This window comes from Phoenix dactylifera, chromosome 16, assembly GCF_009389715.1.
Source record: "Phoenix dactylifera cultivar Barhee BC4 chromosome 16, palm_55x_up_171113_PBpolish2nd_filt_p, whole genome shotgun sequence".
Taxonomy (NCBI): Eukaryota; Viridiplantae; Streptophyta; class Magnoliopsida; order Arecales; family Arecaceae; genus Phoenix; species Phoenix dactylifera.
In genome coordinates this window covers 6,656,740-6,677,904 of record NC_052407.1, presented here as the reverse complement: position 1 = coordinate 6,677,904, position 21,165 = coordinate 6,656,740, and the positions used below count along the sequence as shown (strand labels likewise).

Sequence of the window (21,165 nt, the reverse complement as noted above, 5' to 3'; positions counted from 1 at the left end):
AAGTTCGGCCTTCTTCTCATCCTTCTTTCTGCTCTAATTCATATTGTATGCATGATCTTGCCAGGTCGAACTAGTCGACATAGTATGTCGTTAGTCCGAAGACTATCTAAGTCTGACTTAAGCATTGGACGGTTTCCTTGCCGACATTCACCAGTAAAAGGTCTTCTTCGTCTTCACTATTTTAGGTGGAATCCGCCGTCGGAGCGAAAGTTGGAGCATGGTCTCCTCTTTCCAGCACCATCTCGAGAACAACCAACATTGAAGCCATCGCCATCGGAGCACATCGATCACCACCTGGAAAGTAGATTGCAACCTTCTGCCGACCTCTATAGTATGAACAGTTGACTATCGCCTCCTCCAGTGACTCGGCCCGCGCAGTGTCTCGATCATATCGATTCCATCCCAATAGTTACAGAACTTGTTATGAAGCTAGGGACCAATTGATGAAACTTGCTTTAATCTTAGTAGATGTAGAAATTACTCCACGCAAAAAAAATATATATATATATATAAATAAAATTGCACCAGGAATTAAACCAACTCCAGATGAGCCGCCTTCTCTAGAACGTCCTGGCTAGGCGTTCATTCAACTTGATGGTCCCCAAGGAAGGACCACACAAGCTGCCAGAGAGCTCACACAACCTGAACGAATCACAAGCCCACGCGTCAAGCGGGCCCCGATGGGACAACCAGCAACCCGAGGCCCCATCTGGACGGCCCGGGGGCACATCGGATCATGAACACCATCTCTCTCTCCCTCGTTCCTTATTTAAATTATAATCGTCATTATTATACATAATCTCCTTCATTGTTTTTTTACCAAATACCGAGTATATATAATTAGATGACGTCGACGCCATGGAGAACAAAGAAGTAAATAAAACCCCTCCCACCCTTCTCTCCTCATTCCATCTCTCTTCTTCTTCTCTCCTCGCGTTCTCGGTTTTGTTTAAAAAACTTTTGTTGCATTTATTATGTTTTTTGTTGCCCATCTTCTTCTCTCCACTGCTGTTGGGATCTGAAACCCCCTCTCCTTGCAAACAGGCGGAAATCCATCCGCTCAAAGCGGTTTCGATCTCAGAGCGGCCCACGTCTAACCTCTACTCCCTCTACCTTCTTTATTTTTCTTTTTTGCTAGTTTCTTATTCTTTTTCTTTCTTCTCTCTTCTTTCCTTCTTGGTTCTGCTGCTTCTTATTTATAATCCGAAGGAGAAAATTGGAAACAAATATTTTTAGTTAGAAAAATCTCGGTGTATCAAAACCAATAACAGATCGCTCACTCGGTCTTTCTTTCTTTCTTTTTTTTTTTTCTCTCTCTCTCTCTCTTTCTGTCTTTCACTCGTCGCCGTCTTCTTTGAAGACGGCGCCGGGCGAAATCGTTCGAGAGATCTCCTCCGGCGAGGTCTTTAGAACGATTTGTGCTCTCTCTCTCTCTCTCTCTCTCTCTCTCTCTCTCTCTCTCTCTCTCTCTCTCTTTTGAAGCTTTCAGACTGGTAGAATGGAAGGGCGAGGAGATAGGGTTTGGATCTAATCCTCTATTGTTTGATCGTAGATTCTAAGTTCCCATTTGTCTTCCGGCCGGAGACGAGAAGGACGTGGCAACGAGGAGAACAGAGAGAGGTTTCTTGGAGTTGAAGGAAGACCGCGCGGCTTTCTTACAAGTAAGTAATTAGATCCCCCGGCCTTCTCAAATTAGGTATAGATCCTGGTACGGATAGGCAAAGCGGGCGCTGGGCATGACAAAAGGAAACCCTAAACCTAATCCTAGCCCTAGCCCTATCCATCTCTCTAGCTTGACTGCCTGCCGACTTCCATATATCTTTTTCGTGCAATTCTTGTTCTTGTTCTTGTTCTCCTTTTCTTTTCTTCAAGAAACTGTACAGGCCTAAAACCCTAGTCTGATGTTATTTACGGATTTGGAGATGCTAATACGATTGAGATTTGGTGCTTTTTTTCCTATTTAGGAAAAAAATTGGAGGTAGAGGAGGAGAAGCGATGTCGTCATCGAACTCGCCGTGCGCGGCGTGCAAGTTCCTGCGGCGCAAGTGCACGCCGGGGTGCGTCTTTGCACCCTACTTCCCACCGGACCAGCCGCAGAAGTTCGCCAACGTGCACCGGGTCTTCGGAGCGAGCAACGTCGCCAAGCTCTTGAACGAGCTCCCGCCGGTTCAAAGAGAAGATGCTGTCAATTCGCTCGCCTACGAGGCCGAGGCGCGGTTGCGCGACCCAGTTTATGGCTGCGTTGGCTACATCTCCATCCTCCAGCACAAGCTCAGGCAGGTCCAGAACGACCTCTTCAATGCTAAAAAGGAGCTCTCGGCCTACATTGGCCCCGCCGCCCTAGGCCCATTCCTTCCCTACGCTGGCCCCGATCACCACCACCAGGCCGCTCCTGTCGGCGCTATCCACCACCATCCCCAGTATCACCACTTCCAAGGGGCTTCATCATCATCGGCGCCACCCTTCGGGGTTCCGGGAATGGGGATGGGGATGGGAATGGGGCTGGCTTTGGCGGCCGGGGAAGGTACCTCTGCATCGCCGCACCATGCGCAGATGCTGATGAGAGAGCAGCAGCAGCAGCAGCAGCAGCTGGCGGAGGTGGCGGCTGCTGCCGCTCGAGAGCAAGAGATGCTGAGAAGCTACGAGCAGCAGCAGCAAGAGCTCGCAAGATTTGGTACTGGGTACACTGATGGGCGAGGTTTTAATCAGATGGTGGGCGGCAGCGCAACAGCAGCAGTGGCTGCCGGGCAGCCATCAGTGCTGGCGCTGTTTTCGCCACAACCAATTGAGACTCCATTTCTATTCCCCCAGCAGCAGCAGCAGCAGCAGCAGTATGCCGAGCAGCCACAGCAGCTGCAACAGCCGCAACCGCATCACCGACGAGCTGGGAGTGATCATGAGGGGAGGGGGGGCATTGGTCCATCTTCTTGAAGAAAGAGTTCAAATCTCAGCTAATTTAGCAAGAAGGTTATTGTTCTTCAATTTGTAGGCAGTTCTTCTCGTCTCCCCCCCCACCCCCCTCCCCCCGGCGACTCCTGGCGCGGAGTATTCTCCTTCCTCAAAGGTATAAGCACTATATCACTCTCTCTAATATCCATTAACGGGACAAAATTCTATGGTAGTATAAAGGGCTAAATTCTATTTTGGGCAAAGCACGAGTAGGCGATATTTGATGCAGTCGAGTGGTGAGTTGAAGTAGGGAAGTACATGAATGCTTCCTATTTATGCATGCAAAGACTGCTATGGTGCGGAAAGACCGTCATTCCCTCACTCCCTTTCTCATATAAACCATTCAATTCTTGTAGTACATGAGTCTTGGCTTTATTAGGTGTAGCAGTGTTGAGTTCGTAAGCTGACGATTGAAATTTTTATACGGCTGGACCTGGTGGCAGGGCCTTTCTGCAAGCAAAGAGAGATACACTTGGCTGGAAAAGTTGATAAACAGAGAGATAGAGGGAAAAAGGAAAAGATGACGCTGTAAAGCAGCAGCAGCAGATGGCGAAGAATGGGGCAGCATTGCTTACCAAAAAACAGAAAAGGAATGGTGCAACAGTGGCGTCACGGGTAGCAGCCAAAGCACAGAGAAATAAATCAGAAGAAAAGTCTCTCGCTAGTACTCCTTGTTCTTATACGATCGCAAAAAAAAGATCTCATTCCCCTTATTAGCACCTGTTTAAGAATAGTTTTTGCTTCTGGGCTGATGTTTTTGGTATTCATTCGGTCCTTATCCTTATCTGGGTACATTACCTATCCTTTAGGGATTTCATAGTGTAATGCCTCCTCGGAGATCATCCTTTTCTTCCTTTCTTATTGGTTAACATTTAATTTTTATTTCATGTTGCTTTCTTGTGGGTTTTGATTCTGTGCTGTGGCCGGTCACAGCCTGCCTGCGGAAATAGACTTGCGTATAGAGAAAGTTTAGGTGTAATGAATGCCTTTTGATCTCTCTTTGGGTCTTCAAAGCAAAGCTTCCATCATTTTTTTTTCCTTTCTTTTGTGTTTGAGTACCTTTTTGATGCACCTTCCTTTTTATTGCTAGTTAATGCTTAACTTTGTTATTACTTCGTTTCAGTAAGGAAGGAGACTTACAAAGTTTTATATTAAAAATCAGGACTTGAAGTTTGCAACCAAAAAAACGATGTATTGATTTGGACTTGAATTTCATTAGAGGCTATGAAATTTTTAAGGAGTTCCCTAGTTAAGTGCATTTTTCTTCCTTCTCTTTCCTTCACATGGTCTCCCCCACCTAAAAGAGCAACAAAGTCAATACCCAGTACTACTGCCATTGTCCTCCACCTTTTACCAAATTAACAAAGAGATCAGCTCGGGACCGGAAATATATGCTTCCATACAGTGTCAGCTTTCAGCGGACAGAGGGGTGGAGCCCCCTCCCTTCCTCCCTCCCTCCCTCTCCCCCCCCCCCCCCCCCCCCCCCCTCTCTCTCTCTCTCTCTCTCTCTCTCTCTCTCTCTCTCTGGGAACTTAGAAGGTTCTTAATACAGGTTTTACAACTTGGATTGTGGAAATCCATGATGTGCTAACAACTAGACTGAGTTATTTACTACTCTTATGACAGTTTAGGTGATTCTTAAGTAAGGACGGACTCATTCAAGTATAAAATATAGGCCTGTAATTCTCATTTGCTTGGGTTTGGTGCATCTGGTGTCGTGAAGCATTAGTTTATGGTATGGGGAGGCTTTCAGCTCATGTGGATGGCTTTACTTTTTTGAAATCCTTGCAAGGGAAACCGAGGCTTCGGCCCACGTGCAATGGGCGCCCCTGACGAGCAAGTTGGAACGGAAGGTCAGCAAGGAACATAAATGGAGGGGCATTTCCGGAATGGGGAGGTTGAAAGAAGACTTGGATCGAACAAAGGCTTTGGAAGCTCTGGATCAAGACAGCCTTTGATTAGTCTGCTCAATGGATGCTAACTAGCGTTTGACATAACATATAACATGCCAAAAAGAGGGAATGCCTGCTTGGGTTCCAGTCGTAGCTGTTTCGTCTGGGACACTTGTGCTTTGAAGTCAAGAAAGAAGCGTGGAGATTAGAGAAGGTCATTTTTTAATTGTGAAGTCTTCTCACATGAGAGTTTAGCTTGTCTGGTTTGTTAAACCATTCAAAAACGGGTTGTGGGTTTAATAATTGAAAACATGTCACTAGTTATTCCATGCTTCTATTTCTCTAGAATAACAAATATAATCTTATAGAAGTTCAAAAGTGGTAGTGCGTGTGTTTAGTGAGATATATAGTATTTTTTTTTTGTTTTATATATATATATATAAGTGGCGCATGGCGCACTTATTAAATTCCAAAAAAGAGCTATTACAGCTTTTTAGGCGATGCTATATCATGTTGCTGTTAATTCCTTCATGCCAAACATCTTGCATTAGAGGTGTTTATGAGCTTTTACTCGAAAGGAAAGAAAAAAAAGATTGTTTATGATCTGAGGAATTCCATGCTGTGCTACCAATATTGATATATTAGTTGTATAGATAAAGGCATGTTATTGCACTCCATTGTTTTTTATATTTTGTGCAGACATATTTGAATTGTTGATTTGACTTCAGTATCAACAAGTAAAATGGCCTTATCAAATCATTTCCTGTTTTTTTGAGTTCATTTATCAAGCTTTTCCTGCAACCATTTAACACCAGAAAATGTCTCTTAACCTAATGCCAATGGATCGGTATATAACATGTGCAATGTTAGAGTTCAAATAATGCAGAATTTACATCCATTCGTAAGCCTCAAGTCAATGAGATAATACATTTGTGACTACCATCTGAATATCAGGTAATCTAGACAATTCATTCCTTATCCTTTATCCATGATTTAGGCTTTGAATTCTTGATTGAAGCATGTCAGCTTTAACTTCTTGTAAAAAATTATGGTTAACAGTACCAAGTCACTAATACGTTAATTAAGACATTGGTTAATGGTGAAAAATATTTTGCTGCGACAAGGAAGGGTCAAATCATAATGGCATAAACTTTGTATGGGTCACTGTAACATCCTAAATAGGATATGTGAAAAACTAATTTCTGTGAGTTTCCTACCAATGTTTAGGCCTCCTGGTTCGTATGATGCCATCCGACATGCCATATTCTTTCTGATATCTGCCTGATTTAATTTGCTGGTGCTAGTCATATGAGTTGTGCTTATCCAACCATATCCTTTTATGTTACTTTCCTAAAAGCTTACAAACAAAAGACTTCCTTATAAGTGAAGCATAGCCATACATAATATGGTCATCTATAAAAATATAAGAAAGTATCCTCTACCACCATCATATCTAAGCATTATTCTAATGTATGTTATCTACATTCCCAATTGATGACAGCTTATCTTGGTGCTATGCTTAATTTTATTCTTTTATGCACTATATTTATGTTGTTGGCATGTCCTAGCCTACCATTTTTAAACATTAGAAAGGTCTAAGATGAAGATAAAAGAAAGAGCATTTGTTACATTGTCACTACATGCAATTTCATGCCTCTCCTGAAGGACTTGATGGTCTAAATAGATAAGTTTCACCTATAAAACAAGTGTAATTTTTTTAATCAAAATTGAGAGTTGCCCAAGGAAAAATATTGCAAAATGGTTTGAAGAATTTGCTATGAGTTATATGACAAAAAAAAAAAGAAAAAAATCTTTAATCTCCTTTTTTCTGAAAGGTGACATGGGGATGCTTGTCTACCAGAGGTGTGCTGGCTCGGCGGGGAGTGAAGATCCCCTCGGTTTGTGTGGTCTATTCGGAGGTGGAGGAGCCTATCTTCCATATCCTCATTGAGTGTCTGCGGGCTGCTCAAATTTGAGGGTGCACCTCGACCTCCCCCGACCCGCGGCAAGGGTGGACATTGATTGAGAATTTTTTATGTTTTCTAGAGGCTTCTTCAAGGGGGCCCGGCCTTGAGGAGAGGGGGACTTATGCTGCCTATCTAGCCTACCAATGCTGGCTAGATAGAAATGCCTGGGTCTTCGAGGATGGCAATACGCATCCAAGGGTGGCGGTGGATAGAGCTCTACCGCATGTGGCGGAGGTTATCGACACTACTAAGGTGTCACCCTTAGGGAGGACTAGAAAAATCTGAGGCTCCCATTCTTCTCTTGTAGCGTTTGGGACTGAGCTTGTTTTTTGGGAGCCTCCACTCCCTAGCTTTTTCAAAGTGAACTTTGATAGTAGTGTTGGCGTGGAAGGGGCAGTGGAGGTATGGGGTTTTTATCAGAGACCATAACGCCAGACTGGTGGCAACCGGAGGTCGACGGATCTTCAACATATCTGTCGTCAGCATTGAGCGCAGAGCTACATGGAAGGGCATCACTTATACGAGGCTTGTGTTGGGTGCAGATTGTATCTTTCTTGAGGGAGACTCGGCTATAGTGATTGAGTGAGTTCGGGGTTGGGGATGCACTGCTAGTGGAAAGCCGCTACTCCACGACATCCGCAGACTTATGGAAGAGTGTGGCTCCTATCAGGCCATGCATGTTTGCAGGGAGGCAAACGGTACTGCAGACCGGATTGCCTCCTTTGTAACTCACTACTCTAGAGATTTTATTTGGGCGAACCACATGTCTGTGCCTAAGCCCTTGTGTGATCTCCTTTTTTCTGATTTTGTTGGCCACATTCACACTCGTCGCGTGTGAGCTGTCGTTGTACCAAAAAAGAAAGAAGTATGTCATTTTCTTATCGACTTTTCTCAAGGTACAAATTATTGAAGAGTATATGAGTCGGACCCCCTTGATCCTTCATTGAGGAAGGAACAATTGATCCCATGACAAGGTTATTTGAATCCAGAATTTACTATGTAGTCCTGACTTTGGAATATTGTTCTCATAATATAATCTAAACATATGAAGCATCAAAAATAGATCTTCATATTGAGTTAGACCCTCTTAATCCTTTAATAGAGGAACAATTGATTACTAGCACTGCACAGCAAAACCAAATACGAAAATGTTACTTAGGTTCAATTATTTATAATCTCACAGAATAGGAACAATATTCTTTATCCCTTTGATTTTTTCTTCACTTTATATAGGAGTCTGCTTTGCTCTTGCTCATCTGCAATGGAAGAGCCCAGCCTAAGAAGCGGCTTGGGTCCGTGAGCCATTCAACCTCATATCTAATATGACTATGAGGGACCGATATCTACTCAGGAGAAAAAAAAGAGACTATGAGGGCTCGTTTGGTTCGCGGGAAGTATTTTCCCTCCTAGGAATATGATTCCCAGGAATCATATTCCTAGGAAGAGGATACCTAGGAAAGTATTTTTGGCATGTTTGGTTAACCATGGGAAAGTGACAAATTTCCAAAGTGCTTATGTTTGGTTGACCATCCACTTTCCTAGGAAAGTTATGTATAATTCCTATTATGCCCTTAATAAAAATTAGGTCTTTAATGCCTCTTTAATGCTTCTTTAATGCTGAAGGGTCTTTTTGGGAAAAAATAAAAAAGGAGTGATTTCCACCTCATGGGAAAGTAACTTTCCCATGAAACATGGGAAAGTTACTTTCCCATGAATGTGGGAATCATATTCCCATGGGAATACAACTTTTCCATCTCTCTCCTTTGAAAACTCCAACCAAACAAGAGGCATTTCATTACTTTCCGGTTGACCACACTTTCTCCTCTCTTTTTCCTGCGAACCAAACGAGCCCTGAGTGTGTAATAGCGTCAGCAAAAAGATACGCCTCCCGTGGCTTTTTTCACTTCATGGCTTTTGCGGCCCTTTCTCTAGATTCGTGTTAATCTCTCTCTATCTTCTTTTGCGTGGGTAGAAAGAGCAAAAATTACAGAAAATAATCCACTACATTGCAACTAGAATGTAATAACATGCTCTAGCTCCGTAGAACGGCATATTGTATAGAATAGATCAACCGTGCTGGCCCAAGATCTAGAATAAATACCAAACAAATAAACAAAAAAAAGATGCTAAAAGAAAACTAATTAAAAGAGAGAAAAATATTCTTAGAAAAATTAAGCCAGACAAAAAGGCTCCCTCTCACTCCTCGCACAGAAGGACAACTATTACTCTCTCATTCTCTCTATTTCTACTCAAATTCAAAAACCAACACCCACTAAAAGATAATCTTAATAACTACTAAAAGATAAGGATAACTATTCTAGAAGGAATAACTAAATAGAATAAAACCAAGAATAGAATCTTAAAGTCATTAAAATTAATGATCAACTAAATAAAAATCCTAATAGGATTAGGTCTTAGCAATGAATCTCAACACTCCCCCTCATTGTGAAGTCCATGCCGACAACATTGGACTTATCGATGTTGTGAAACACCACAACAGGCTTTGCCATTATTGCCACAGTAACAACAATATATAACTTATCAAATCAATAATTGAATAGTAAAACTGTTTCATTGGCTCGAACAATAACTTCTTGGTTGGTTTGTTCTTTTTGATGCATATGTTGAAATCGATGATTTCCTCTAATACTTCTCTTCATTATTGCCTCTACGGTCACTGTGTCGAGATTCTATAGAACGTGAACATCAAGTTGTCAGTTGCAATCAATGTGAGCATTAACCCTGGAGTCAATGTTGAAGAAAAGTATTAGAGGACATCATTGACTTCGAAAAGGATAAGCCAGCTAAGGAGTTATTGTTCAAGGCAATGAAGCAATTCTACTCTTCAATTATTAATTTGACAAGTTATTACATATTGTTACTACAGCAATAATGGCAAAGGTTGCCATGGCGTTTTACAACATTAACAAGTCTAATATTGTTGGTATGGACTTCACAATGAGACGTAGTGTTGAGATTCATTTCTAAGTCCTAATCCTATTATAATTCTTACTTAGTTGGTCACTAATTTTAATGACTTAGGATTCTATTTCTAGTTTTATTCTACGTACTTCTCGTAACCTCATTGTTGAAAGTATCTATTGTTTGTGTCATCTTTGACTCATCCAAGATATCCAATAAATCTTGTCCTATCAAATAAAACTTAGTAAATAGCTTTCCAAATTGGATAATACGTGTTATTCAACTTGTGGAGAGAAGCTGCAGTAGAAAAAGCAGCCTTATTAATATTAGTGAGTTCAGGCATATTGAACCCATCGAAAGAGAAAATAATAGCATCAACCATAATAATTCACCTCTTGAATCACTAAAAATAGATTCAACACGCTTACACCACTGCACAACGAATTACTAAAAGTTCTCCAACCATGTTGAGCTACGAACACACGAACCACCAACAATCAAGTCACCACTCTAAAAATTGTGCTATGAATAAATTTGATTGAAGCTACAAACCGCTCAACCACTCTCCAACCTCGCTCTAATACCATGTAGAACGGTATGCTATGTGGAGTAGATCGATCGTGCCGGCCCAAGTTTAGAAAAAATATCAAACAAAAAAATAGAAAGAAGATGCTAAAAAAAATAATTACTAAAGAGAAAAAATATATTTTATTAAAAAATTGAGCCACACAACAGGCTTTCTTTCACTTTTTTTCTCATTTCTACATTGTCAGGAGTTTCTGATGGTTTCAACATACCTGTCCCATTTACAAAATTTTTCATAAATTTTGCCCGATCAAATAAGATTTGATGCTGGCCTTCCAATATGCATAATTGGTATTATTCATTTTTTTTTGATTCTAATGTGAGATATGATAATAGCTTTAGCCATGATGATCCACCTCTTGAATTACTAAACAAGAGTCCACATGCTTGCACTGCCGCACAGCGAAGTACTGAAAGCTCTTTAACCACGCTAAGCTACGAAGACACGAATAACCGATCTCCAAGCCTATGATCCTGATACCATGTAGACTGGCACACTATGCAGAGTAGATTGATGGTACCCAAGGTTTAGTACAAACACCAAACGAAAAATAGAAAAGAGATGCCGGAAGAAAACTAATTAGGAGCGAGAAAAAAATTTATTAGAAAAATTAAGCAACACAAAAAAGCTCTCTCTCACTCCTCACTAAGAAGAACAACTCTCACTCTCTCCTTCTCTCTATTTTCTCACACCACATTAAAAGAGACATCAAAGGACCGTTTAAATAGTTCATATAGGTGAGATATTCCATTCATACTCAAATTCAAAAATCAACGCCTACTAAAAAAATAAAACTTGATAACTACTAAAGAATAAGGATAACTATTTTAGCAAAAATAACTAAGTAGAATAAAACTAGAGATAAAATTCTGAAATTATTAAAAATAATGACTAATTAAATAATTTTTTTAATAGATTTGAAATTTAGCAATAAATCGCAACAAGCTCAGCCTTAGTTTGGATGCTCGTCAATATCTAATAGGTGCAATGTATCTGCTGTAATAGAAAATAGTGGGGATGGTAGTGCGGGGCTGGAACTTTGGGAAGGGAGGCGCCTCGTAAAAGTTTCCATATAATAATAGTAAATTAATATAATACCTTGTTCAAAGCCATAGCTTACTACAGGAGACATGCCTAATATTTTATTATGTACTTTTTTTTTTATGGATTGATTATGTACTTGGACCTGAGGATCCGGGGTCGTATGGAACGATGCATATGGACGAGTTAGGTGTTAAGCATACTTATAATAGTCATTTTTATATATAGTAAGAAGCATGCCTATAATATTCCAAACCAATCAAATGTATTAATCAAGAATAATATAGAATTGGCTCGCCTAACAAAGTCCTATAAGTTTTTTGAGAAAAAAAATTCCTATAAATGTATAGTTGTATTGAAGTTATTTATCAGATTTAATGGCATCATGCAAATTTTTCATCATTCTCGTACATTGATATGCAAGTGAAGATAGATGCAGTTCATAAGATTTGTTGGATGTACTAATATGTGTCTATACAATATACTAAACTGCATCCATCTAGATTGCAAGGAAATTAAACTCTTCAAACAATGTTTGATATCATAAGAGAGTACCAAAAGCTGTAATGTCTAATGTAGACCTAAGATGGGGTTTAAAGGCCAACAATCTCTATCTCTACCATATATAATTTTTGGTTTGAGTACTGTGCCTTTTCATTGTTATTGGTAAGGCGAATAGATCTTGTCCATCCATTGTAGAAGGAAATGTGTGAAATTAACAAGTAACCAGCTATGGTCATTTGCTTATTTTATTTTTTTAGTTCTTCTTCTCCTTTAGACTCAGGGATTTTAGTTGTGGAATAGATTTTAGAAGGAATATATCTTGTATGGTTAAAGGGATCGATAGGCCTATTCTATGGAATAGACATATTTTGATATTTAGTTTTGAAGGAATAGGTGCCGGACATAAATTGAGAAAATAAGATGTATAGAAAAAATTACTTAGACACTCTTAACTTGGGCCATCTTTACTTAATATCTCTTGAGTTTAAAAATATTATAAGGTGGCCTCCAAAGTTAAATTAGTGGTTCAATATAGTCCCGAGCCTCATTCAACGTCTAGTGCTATTAAGATGCCATCATCAAGGATAATATTGCTTTCACCAAACCTCTCTTAGTTTCTCTTCAAACCATGTCACCATGTCTTCATCTAACACCTCTTTTCCTCTTCTCATCTCTCCTTATTCCCACCACCTCCTCCTCCTCCATTGTAAACCCTGTTGTCATCCTCATCCCTCCTCTCTTCCTAACCAGATCTCACCCAATTCTCATTTACTCCCACCACCTCTTCTCTTCCAACATGTCCTCCTCTACAAATTCTGTCGTTGTCTTCATTTCTTATCTAACTGGATCCCAAGCTCTATTAACTCCCACAACCTCCTCCTCTTCCAACACAATTTTCTCCTCCTATCTAAACCTTGCCACCTTCCTCATCCGTCCTCTCCATCTAACTTGATCCCAAAATTGACACAAGCCTTACCCACTCCCATCACCTCCTCCCCTTCCAACACCTTCTCTTTTCTAAATCCCGATGACATTGTCATCCTCCTCTCTATCTAAGCTAGTGCCAAGTCCCATCTATTCCCTTTACATTCTCCTCTTTCAACACCTCCTCGTCCTCTCTAAACACCAGCATTGTCCTCATCCCTCTTTTTCATCTAACCTTTTCGAACCCGCTCGCTCTCATTCCCATCCCTCCTCTCCATTGACTTCCGTGTCATTGTCCCCTTCCCTTCCTCTCCTACATTGTTGACCCCCTCTTTTTTAGCACCACCTTCATAGCTCTACTACCACCTTCGACCTTGTATACGACATCCCCTATACCGCCCTCCCTATCTTCAACCATAGCACTAAAGGTATTTTGGTCCTAAAATTCTAACATAACCATCACATGATAGAATTTTATGAGCATAGGTAAACAAAGATAGACAGGCAGACAGCAGGACCATATTGAACTACTTAACTAATATTAGGGGCTGTTGTAAAAATTTTTAAATACGAGGGGTATTAAGTGAAATTGGCCTTAAGTTGAGAAAGTTCTAAGTAATTTTTTTATTTAACATGCATTAAACTTCATGATAGTTTGGATTTTATCGTAAAGACTAGATTACCCTATCACTTTTATAAGTGTTTGTAGAGTGGATAAGGTAAAATAGTAATTGAGCGGCAAACCTATGTCATAGTATAAGACTATTCTACTATTTTGGTGGAATTAACTTACATCCATGGGCCCACTTATACCCCACATGGTATAAGCCCCTAATCCTGTCATTCCTCCGTAACCAAATCTGCCAGTTCACTGCATAAGCAATTGTTTTCACCCGAAATGGATCTCCTTTTAGATTGGATTCCATCCATTCCAAGAGTAATTCATTATACCTGTTTCAGAGGGAGAGAAGGAAGGTTAAGCAGTAGACTCAAATATTTCCAAATCTGATTAAAAAAACTACAATTTGAACTAATGATCTTCTATTTATCCAAAACTAAAGAAAAATAAGTGATCTACATTATCCATATACATCAGATAGAACTAAAGCATGAGATGTAGACAGTTTAAATCCCCTAGATTATCTGCAATTAGAATTATGTGCTTGAATGCAAGGACATTAAAACACTCAATTTTCTATGGTAGTGGGGCCCTCCAAATACCTTAATATATAGGAGTTTCGGCGCTACCAAAAAATAAATGTCTCGTGACAACTTTTAACAGAAAAAGTCATTGGTATCCCAGATTCACTTAAGAGTATCAGCTTCATTGTTGGCGACAATAATCTGCAACTCAAATTAAAAGATTGTGTAGTTCAACGGGCACTCCCACGGAATAAGATTGAGTTAATCAATCCTTTTGGATTGTTTGGAAAAATGTTGTTACAACAATAGCGCCTTGTAGGAAAATGTTTCATGGTTTCTACTTTAACATTGATATTGCAGTGTGGCATAATGGAAACTATGTTCTAGGATACTTAGTCCATGGGCGATAGAGAAGAAAAGACAATGTAGTTCTTGGATTGTGTTTGCGAAAAAATACTTTCAAAATTTTATTTAAAAAGTAAAATATTGGACATCATCACTATCTCAAAATATGTTGGACTGGCGGCTTTTTCTCAACACTCAACAGCATAGTATTCGTAACAGGGTTCGGGTTGCATCTTTCATGTGAAAGAATGATCAATCTTTTTTGCAATATAGATCATTGGATCATATTCTACATAGATTTCAAAGCAATCAAAACTCTTTTATTCATATGCTCCACAAATTTTGAAGTAATTATTGCACGATCTAGCTGTGGTAAATTATTCTTTTGCGTGAAAGTTACAACCCATTTCCTTTATAACATTGCGGTGTCCCGTTCTAGCCATCAGCTGGCTGCTTAGCTTAGACTTTTGGTCGATCATGTTTCCTTCATGCTATGTTATCATGATGGCATAACTAGGGCACCTTTTCCCGTGGCTAGGAACCGCGGCCGAGGCGTTGCGGTGGTTATAGACCCAGGTTTTCCCCCCCGAGACCCGGGATTCCCCAAATTTTCTTTTCGATCCCATACACTCCCATCCCTCCCATAGGGCTCGTTTGGTTCGCGAGAAGCATTTTCCTTCCTAGGAATATGATTCCTGGGAAACAAATTCCTAGGAAGAGGATGCCTAGGAAAGTACTTTTGGCATGTTTGGTTGACCATGGAAAAGTGACAAATTTCCAAGGTGCTTATGTTTGGTTGGCCATCCACTTTCCTAGGAAAGTTATATATAATTCCTATTATGCCCTTAATAAAAATTAGGTTTTTAATGCCTCTTTAATGCTTCTTTAATGCTGAAGGGACTTTTTGGGAAAAAGTAAAAATGGAGTGATTCCCGCCTCATGGGAAAGTAACTTTCCCATGTTTCTCATGGGAAAGACTTTCCCATGAAATGTGGGAATCACATTCCTATGGAAATACAACTTTCCCTTCTCTCTCCTTTGAAAACTCCAACCAAACAAGAGGCATCTCATTACTTTTCCGTTGACCACACTTTCCCCCCTTCTTTTCCCGCGAACCAAACGAGCCCATAGCGTTGCCCCGATGCTTAACCGGTCATATTATATATATATATATATATATATATATATATATATATATATATATATATATATATGTGTGTGTGTGTGTGTGTGTGTGTGTATGTATGTATGTATGTTATGTTTTATTATACTCTCTTGTATAACTATACAATGTTTTTTATTGTAATTTTGTCATAAAAAAGTATTTTTTCAGTTTGTTAGCCAAACACATGTTAAAGTGCCACAATACTTTCAAAATGTAGTTACCAAACAGCAAACAGCTTTTTATAAAAGCTCTATTTCAGATAGTTCAACTTCTAATAGCTCTACTTGCAACAGCTCTACTGACCCTGTTTGGGGGAGCTTTTGGAGGGCCGAAAAGCACTTTATAACCCTCCAAAAGTAATTTTAGATAAAAAATGGTGTTTGGTAAAAAATTTGAAAAGCTGTTTCAGCTTTTTCGGAAAGCTGAAAATAGTTTTTTTGGCAGAAGCTCCATTTTGGAGCTTTCCGAAAATGTTGTTTTGAGCTTTGTCAGAAAGATCTATTTTTGACCAAAATACCTCTATTTAAAAAAAAAAAAAATCCCTCCCCAAACGCTTATCTCACCGCCCATTCCTCTCCCACCCCCCCTCCCCTCGCTGCCGCCGCCCCCACGGTGGGGAGGTGCCGAGGAAGAGAAAGAAAGGGCGGTCTTCCCCTTCCCGCAGCTGCCGCTGGCCACTATGTCCCCGTCACGGATGGGGAGGTGTCGAAGAAGAAGGAGATCGACCGGTCGCCGTAGATGTCCCCGTCCCCACTGTGGGGAGGTGCCGAAGAAGAGGAAAATGAAGGGGCGCCCTTCCGCTTCCTACGACCACTGCCGGCCACGACCCACCCCCTCCCGCATCCGCCATGGCTCGGCCCCTTTCCGGCGCCGTTGACCTCGTAGGAGGAGAGCACTTCGTAGGGGGCCAGCCGCGGCCGCCGAGACTGCTGCAGGCGCCGCCGGCCGGCCGCGTGAGAGGAGAAGAAAGGAGAAGGGGGGAGAGGAAGGAAGGAGAAGAAGAGAAGAAAAAAAGAAAAGAAAATAAAAAGGAGAAAAAAAGAAGAAAAGAAAATAAAAAAAAGAAAGAAAAGAATAAATAAATAAATAAATAAATGCATAAATAAATATGTATATAAATGAATGAATGAATTAATAAATAAATAAGATAATAAATAAATATATTTCAATGAATAAAATAATAAATAAATGCATAAATAAATATATATACAAATGAACGTATAAATAAATAAATAAATAAAAAGAAAAATAATGAGTGAGTGGCAAATAATTTGATCTTTATGATATTGATAGGTACAGTGAATTTATCACCATTGTTATATTATACTATAAATATAATATTATATTACATTATATTATAATACATTAATATGTTATGTTAAATAATTTAATATTATGTTATATTATGAAAAATTAATTTATACTAATAATTATAATATTTTATATCTTTATTGTTGTATTTTACTATAAATATAATATATATATTACATTATACCATAATACATTAATATGTTATGTTAAATAATTTAATATTATGTTATATTATGAAAAATTAATTTACTTAATAATTATATTACTATTATGCTATGCTATGCAATGTCATATTACTATATTATAATAATATTATTTTACATTACAGTAATATTATAATATATCGTATATTATGTATTAATATATGTTATATTTTATTATGCTTTGTTGTATAATACTATGTAATATCCTTTATGGTAAATTTGTCATACAAAAGTATTTTCTCATTTTGTTTATTAAACACATGTTAAAGTACCACAGTACTTTAAAAATATAGTTACCAAATGGCAAATAGCTTTTTGTAATAGCTCTATTTCAGCCAGCTCTACTTCCAACAGCCCTACTACCAACAGCTCCTCCAAACAGGGCCGAAGTCCAAAACGTTTCTCCGCTCCGTTTTCCTACCGGAGTCCAGAACTCTTCTACCATCGGGCTCTTCTTATTTCACCGGAGAGGAGAGGCAGCGGAAAAAAGAAGAGGAAGGAGAAGAACTCTTGGCTCTAATGGGGAAGACCACGAGACTGTTCGGCCGGTGCGTGAGGAGCGTGATGAAGGCGCTGTGCCGGGTGCGGGACTGGTACGTGAGGAGCCTCACGGAGTTGTCCGAGAGCGCGCAATACGCGACGGCCATTGGGTGCGGGAGTTTCCCGGTGATGGCTCCGAGCTATGGCTTTCCGATGGAGATGATGAGTTCTAGGGATACGAGAGAGATTTCCCGGCCGTGCGCGGAAGCGCCGGGAAGCCGGAGGGCGCCGTTCAGCCGGCGGGTGGTGCTCGAGACTATCGACGAGGACAGGCCGTGTGAGTTTGGGGGGGATGTGCGGGTGGGCTTGGGTTTGTTGCCGGGGAGGCCTGGGAGTTTCACGGTGATGGCTTGGGGAACGGGGAGGATGTGGCGGTATGCCTGTGCATTGGATTGAGTGGCTTTGGTTACATATCTTATTCTTTATTTAGCTTTGTTTTTTGGTATCAATTTGTGAAAAAAAAAATAGTTTTGCTCTTTATTTTTTTTTCCTTTTTTGATTTTTCGAATCATGAATGAAAAATATTGGGCAAGAAAATTTTCATATGGTGCTTCCCCTTAAGGCATTTGGAGATAATTAATGTCTTCCTTGTGAGTACATGACACTATGCAGCTGATATTCTGCAAACCCATCGATCGTACAGATAAACATTGCTGGTTCTAAAGATTTTAGAAATTGAATTGGAGAGTATCGCTGTAAACTAATCTCCATCTGGTTGTTCTCTAACTACTTTCCAACTATTGTATCAAAAATCCTAAAATTTCTTTATTATCCTATTTGACATTCTTATCCTATTGAGCTCAACCCAAGTTACATTATGAAAAGCCAGGAATTACGAAATCTTCCACAACTTGCTAAGGAATATTTAGTGACAGTGACAGATCCGTCCCTCCACTTGCTTGGAATCTTAGTTATTATTAATTCTGAGGCCTTGTCCTCCTTCTCCTCTAAGTCTCGTTAATTAGGAATCCTTTTTGACGGGCTCTATAAAGGTTAATTTTGATCGAGGGTTCTATCAAGCTTGAGGCTTCATCCACCTTTTGAACATTTGTTTATTGGGAAGTATTGGGAAACCACTAAATATGGATAATTCAACTGAACTCTTGTCTTTGGTTCTGAGGCCATAATAAATGCACACTCTTAGATTTTTTATCACATTGTTGTCTCCTCATCGCATCTTGAATTACTGGTATTCTGTTCAATTATCTCTATATTTCCTTATCAAAACTCGACGAGTGCATATGTTGTTTCTCAGATTGAGAAAAAACTAATTGAACTGGTTAGGCAAAGTGTAGGGGAATAGGATATTCTTTTGCGCGCAGATAGAAAAGCCTTAGCAAAAATATATGTTATAGATGTACTATATTTAAATTGTTTATGATTCCCCCTTTCCTACACTCGAATTTAGTAAAAATATTCTTTCTGTGCAGATGTAAGTTAAAATTTTGAATTATATTAAATACAACAATCAAAATGAAACTTCCCATAAGCTTACAATCTCAGGGGAAGAAGAATCATGGGGATCCACCTCAGGTTAGTCCATGGTCCTTAATTTATGAAACTTTGCTGGTCTGTTGTCAGCAATCCAGACATACTGTTCTTTGTTTCAGGTGCATTCAATTAAGAGAGAGCAATCTCATCAACTGTACGTGTTTCTTTTGTTCATCTAATGATATTGTATTTACAGTTGTCTCACTAATCTCTGCTACTTGAGTTAGGTTCACCAGATCATGAAAAGGAGTATGGTGACTGTCTTCACTTATGGCAGGTTTTCTTTGCTAATCCATATGAATGGTGGGACAGCAGGCAATACAAGCCAAATTTGGTTACCCGGGTTTTAAGCGCAAGGATACTCATGAATGCTCGGTGCCTCTGTTCAGATGATTCTCCTTGGGTAAGAAAGCAGCTTCAACTATATGACTCTCAAGGTTACAGGAAACCATCAGAAGAATGTCAGTGGTTGGTGAGTGGTGCATGAATGGGAACCATAGGATTTGGTATAGTTCAACTCACAGGTCTAGGAAGAGGAATTCCTGTTGCTTGCACTGAGTTGGGAACCTTTCTAATTTACCAAATGCACGCATGTCAAGGCGTTAAACATCAAGCTGAAGTTCAGGATGAAAAGAATAGAAGCATCAAGCAGGACCAAAGCATTTGGTGCCAATAAGTATTGAAATTTTACACTAAAATGAAGAAAGGAAAAGGAAGGAGACCAGATTGGGAGATTAAGTTGTGACGTTGGTCTGGGAAGGAAAGAACCCTGACTGTGCTTGACTTTACCTTTGAAGGGATTGATCTAGAGAATTGTGATCAAGGCTGTTGGTTATGATAAGCCCCAAGGGATTAAAGTTATTGCATAGATCTAGTTGCTTGTGGATTTGCTTGGTGATCCACCTATATGTCATATCTATCAAGAACACAATGTACTGACCTATCTGGTTGCCACATTTGAAAGACTTTCATTCAGCAGATTTTGATTGGATCCTACTTGAGTCTAACTATTCCTCATTGTTATCTAACTAGAGATATTGCACAGATTAGGTTGCTCATGGGTTTACTTGCCAAATTACTTATATGTCATATTTATCAAGAATGTGATGCATTGGACAAAGGGATTGCTGCACTTGGGAAACTTTCTGTGCTTCAATAGAGTTTGACTGAATCATCCTTCAGTCTCATTCGATTGAGTTGAACTGTTGTGTGCCATTGTCAAGGAGTTCTATAGATGAATGAACTGCCTACAGCCCTTTTTCTGGGGAGAAAAAATGGTAGAGAGCCTGTAACAGATGTAACAGCTTTAATTATCATTCTATGATGCTGGCATGTAAGTAATAGCTCATTTACTATGGTTGTTTTATTATCCCAAGTTATTTATACTCTTGATTGGCTGCATCCCCTTGATTATTTCAGGTCTTGGAGGTTCCTTCACTTATTGTAGGGTGTAATTTGCGTGTATTGTCATTCCTTTTTTCTTTTTCTTTTTTTTTTTAAAAAAAAAGGAATTCTTTCAGGGTCAATTTTTACATTTTGCAAGGTAGAAGGAAATATGAAACCATTCACAAGCTTAAACAACCCTTCTATTAGTAAATTCACATTTGATCTATATCATCCTATATGTGGGCCATAACTTTCAGGTGGTCCTTTAATTTGTGCAACTAATAGAACTTAAGAGAAGGTTCATCAGTTTGTGTACTAATCTCCTTGGCATCATATGCTGCCATGTAGACCTTCTTCACTTGATTGCCGTAAGTTCTACCGTTCCGGCCATTAGCGAAATCGATGAACCTAGTGCATGAAACCTGACAGACACCACAATTTTCCTTCATTAACTCTTTAGTTTATTAGTTCTCTTTTGAATACCAAGACGCTTGTATTCTTGCAAGCTACCAATGTTGTTTGTGCTGACAAGAATTTTTTTTTTTTTGGCAGAAATACAGTATGCACTGTTTAAATATTGAATTGTGTTCCAAACCATCATTTATTTATTTTGGTTCCAATGTATTCTGCACAGGTTATATTGATGTGTAAAATCTTTATGCTTTACATGTCGTGTAAAAGGTATTAAATTGTTACAAATGTATTGGTAGGTGATGGAACTGAGTATTTAGTGGTCAGAAAATTTGGAGCCAATAGAACTTTCTGGCTCCTAAAATGAGATCTGGAACTACCCGCA

General features: G+C 39.5%; 1 protein-coding gene across 1 annotated transcript; it reads left to right on the top strand.

Annotated features, from left to right (window-relative positions):
* The first annotated feature begins 920 nt into the window (after positions 1-920).
* LOC103709185 (LOB domain-containing protein 6-like) lies at positions 921-3,944 on the top strand. Its single transcript, XM_026805426.2, has 3 exons — positions 921-1,661; positions 1,965-3,064; positions 3,393-3,944. The coding sequence occupies exon 2, from the start codon at positions 1,996-1,998 to the stop codon at positions 2,929-2,931; it is 936 nt and encodes a 311-aa protein (XP_026661227.2). The 5' UTR covers positions 921-1,661; positions 1,965-1,995; the 3' UTR covers positions 2,932-3,064; positions 3,393-3,944.
* Positions 3,945-21,165: the final 17,221 nt, after the last annotated feature.

Bases quoted from the DNA above. Each gene is read 5' to 3' on its own strand.
- LOC103709185 (XM_026805426.2), top strand. From the start codon at position 1,996: ATGTCGTCATCGAACTCGCCGTGCGCGGCGTGCAAGTTCCTGCGGCGC.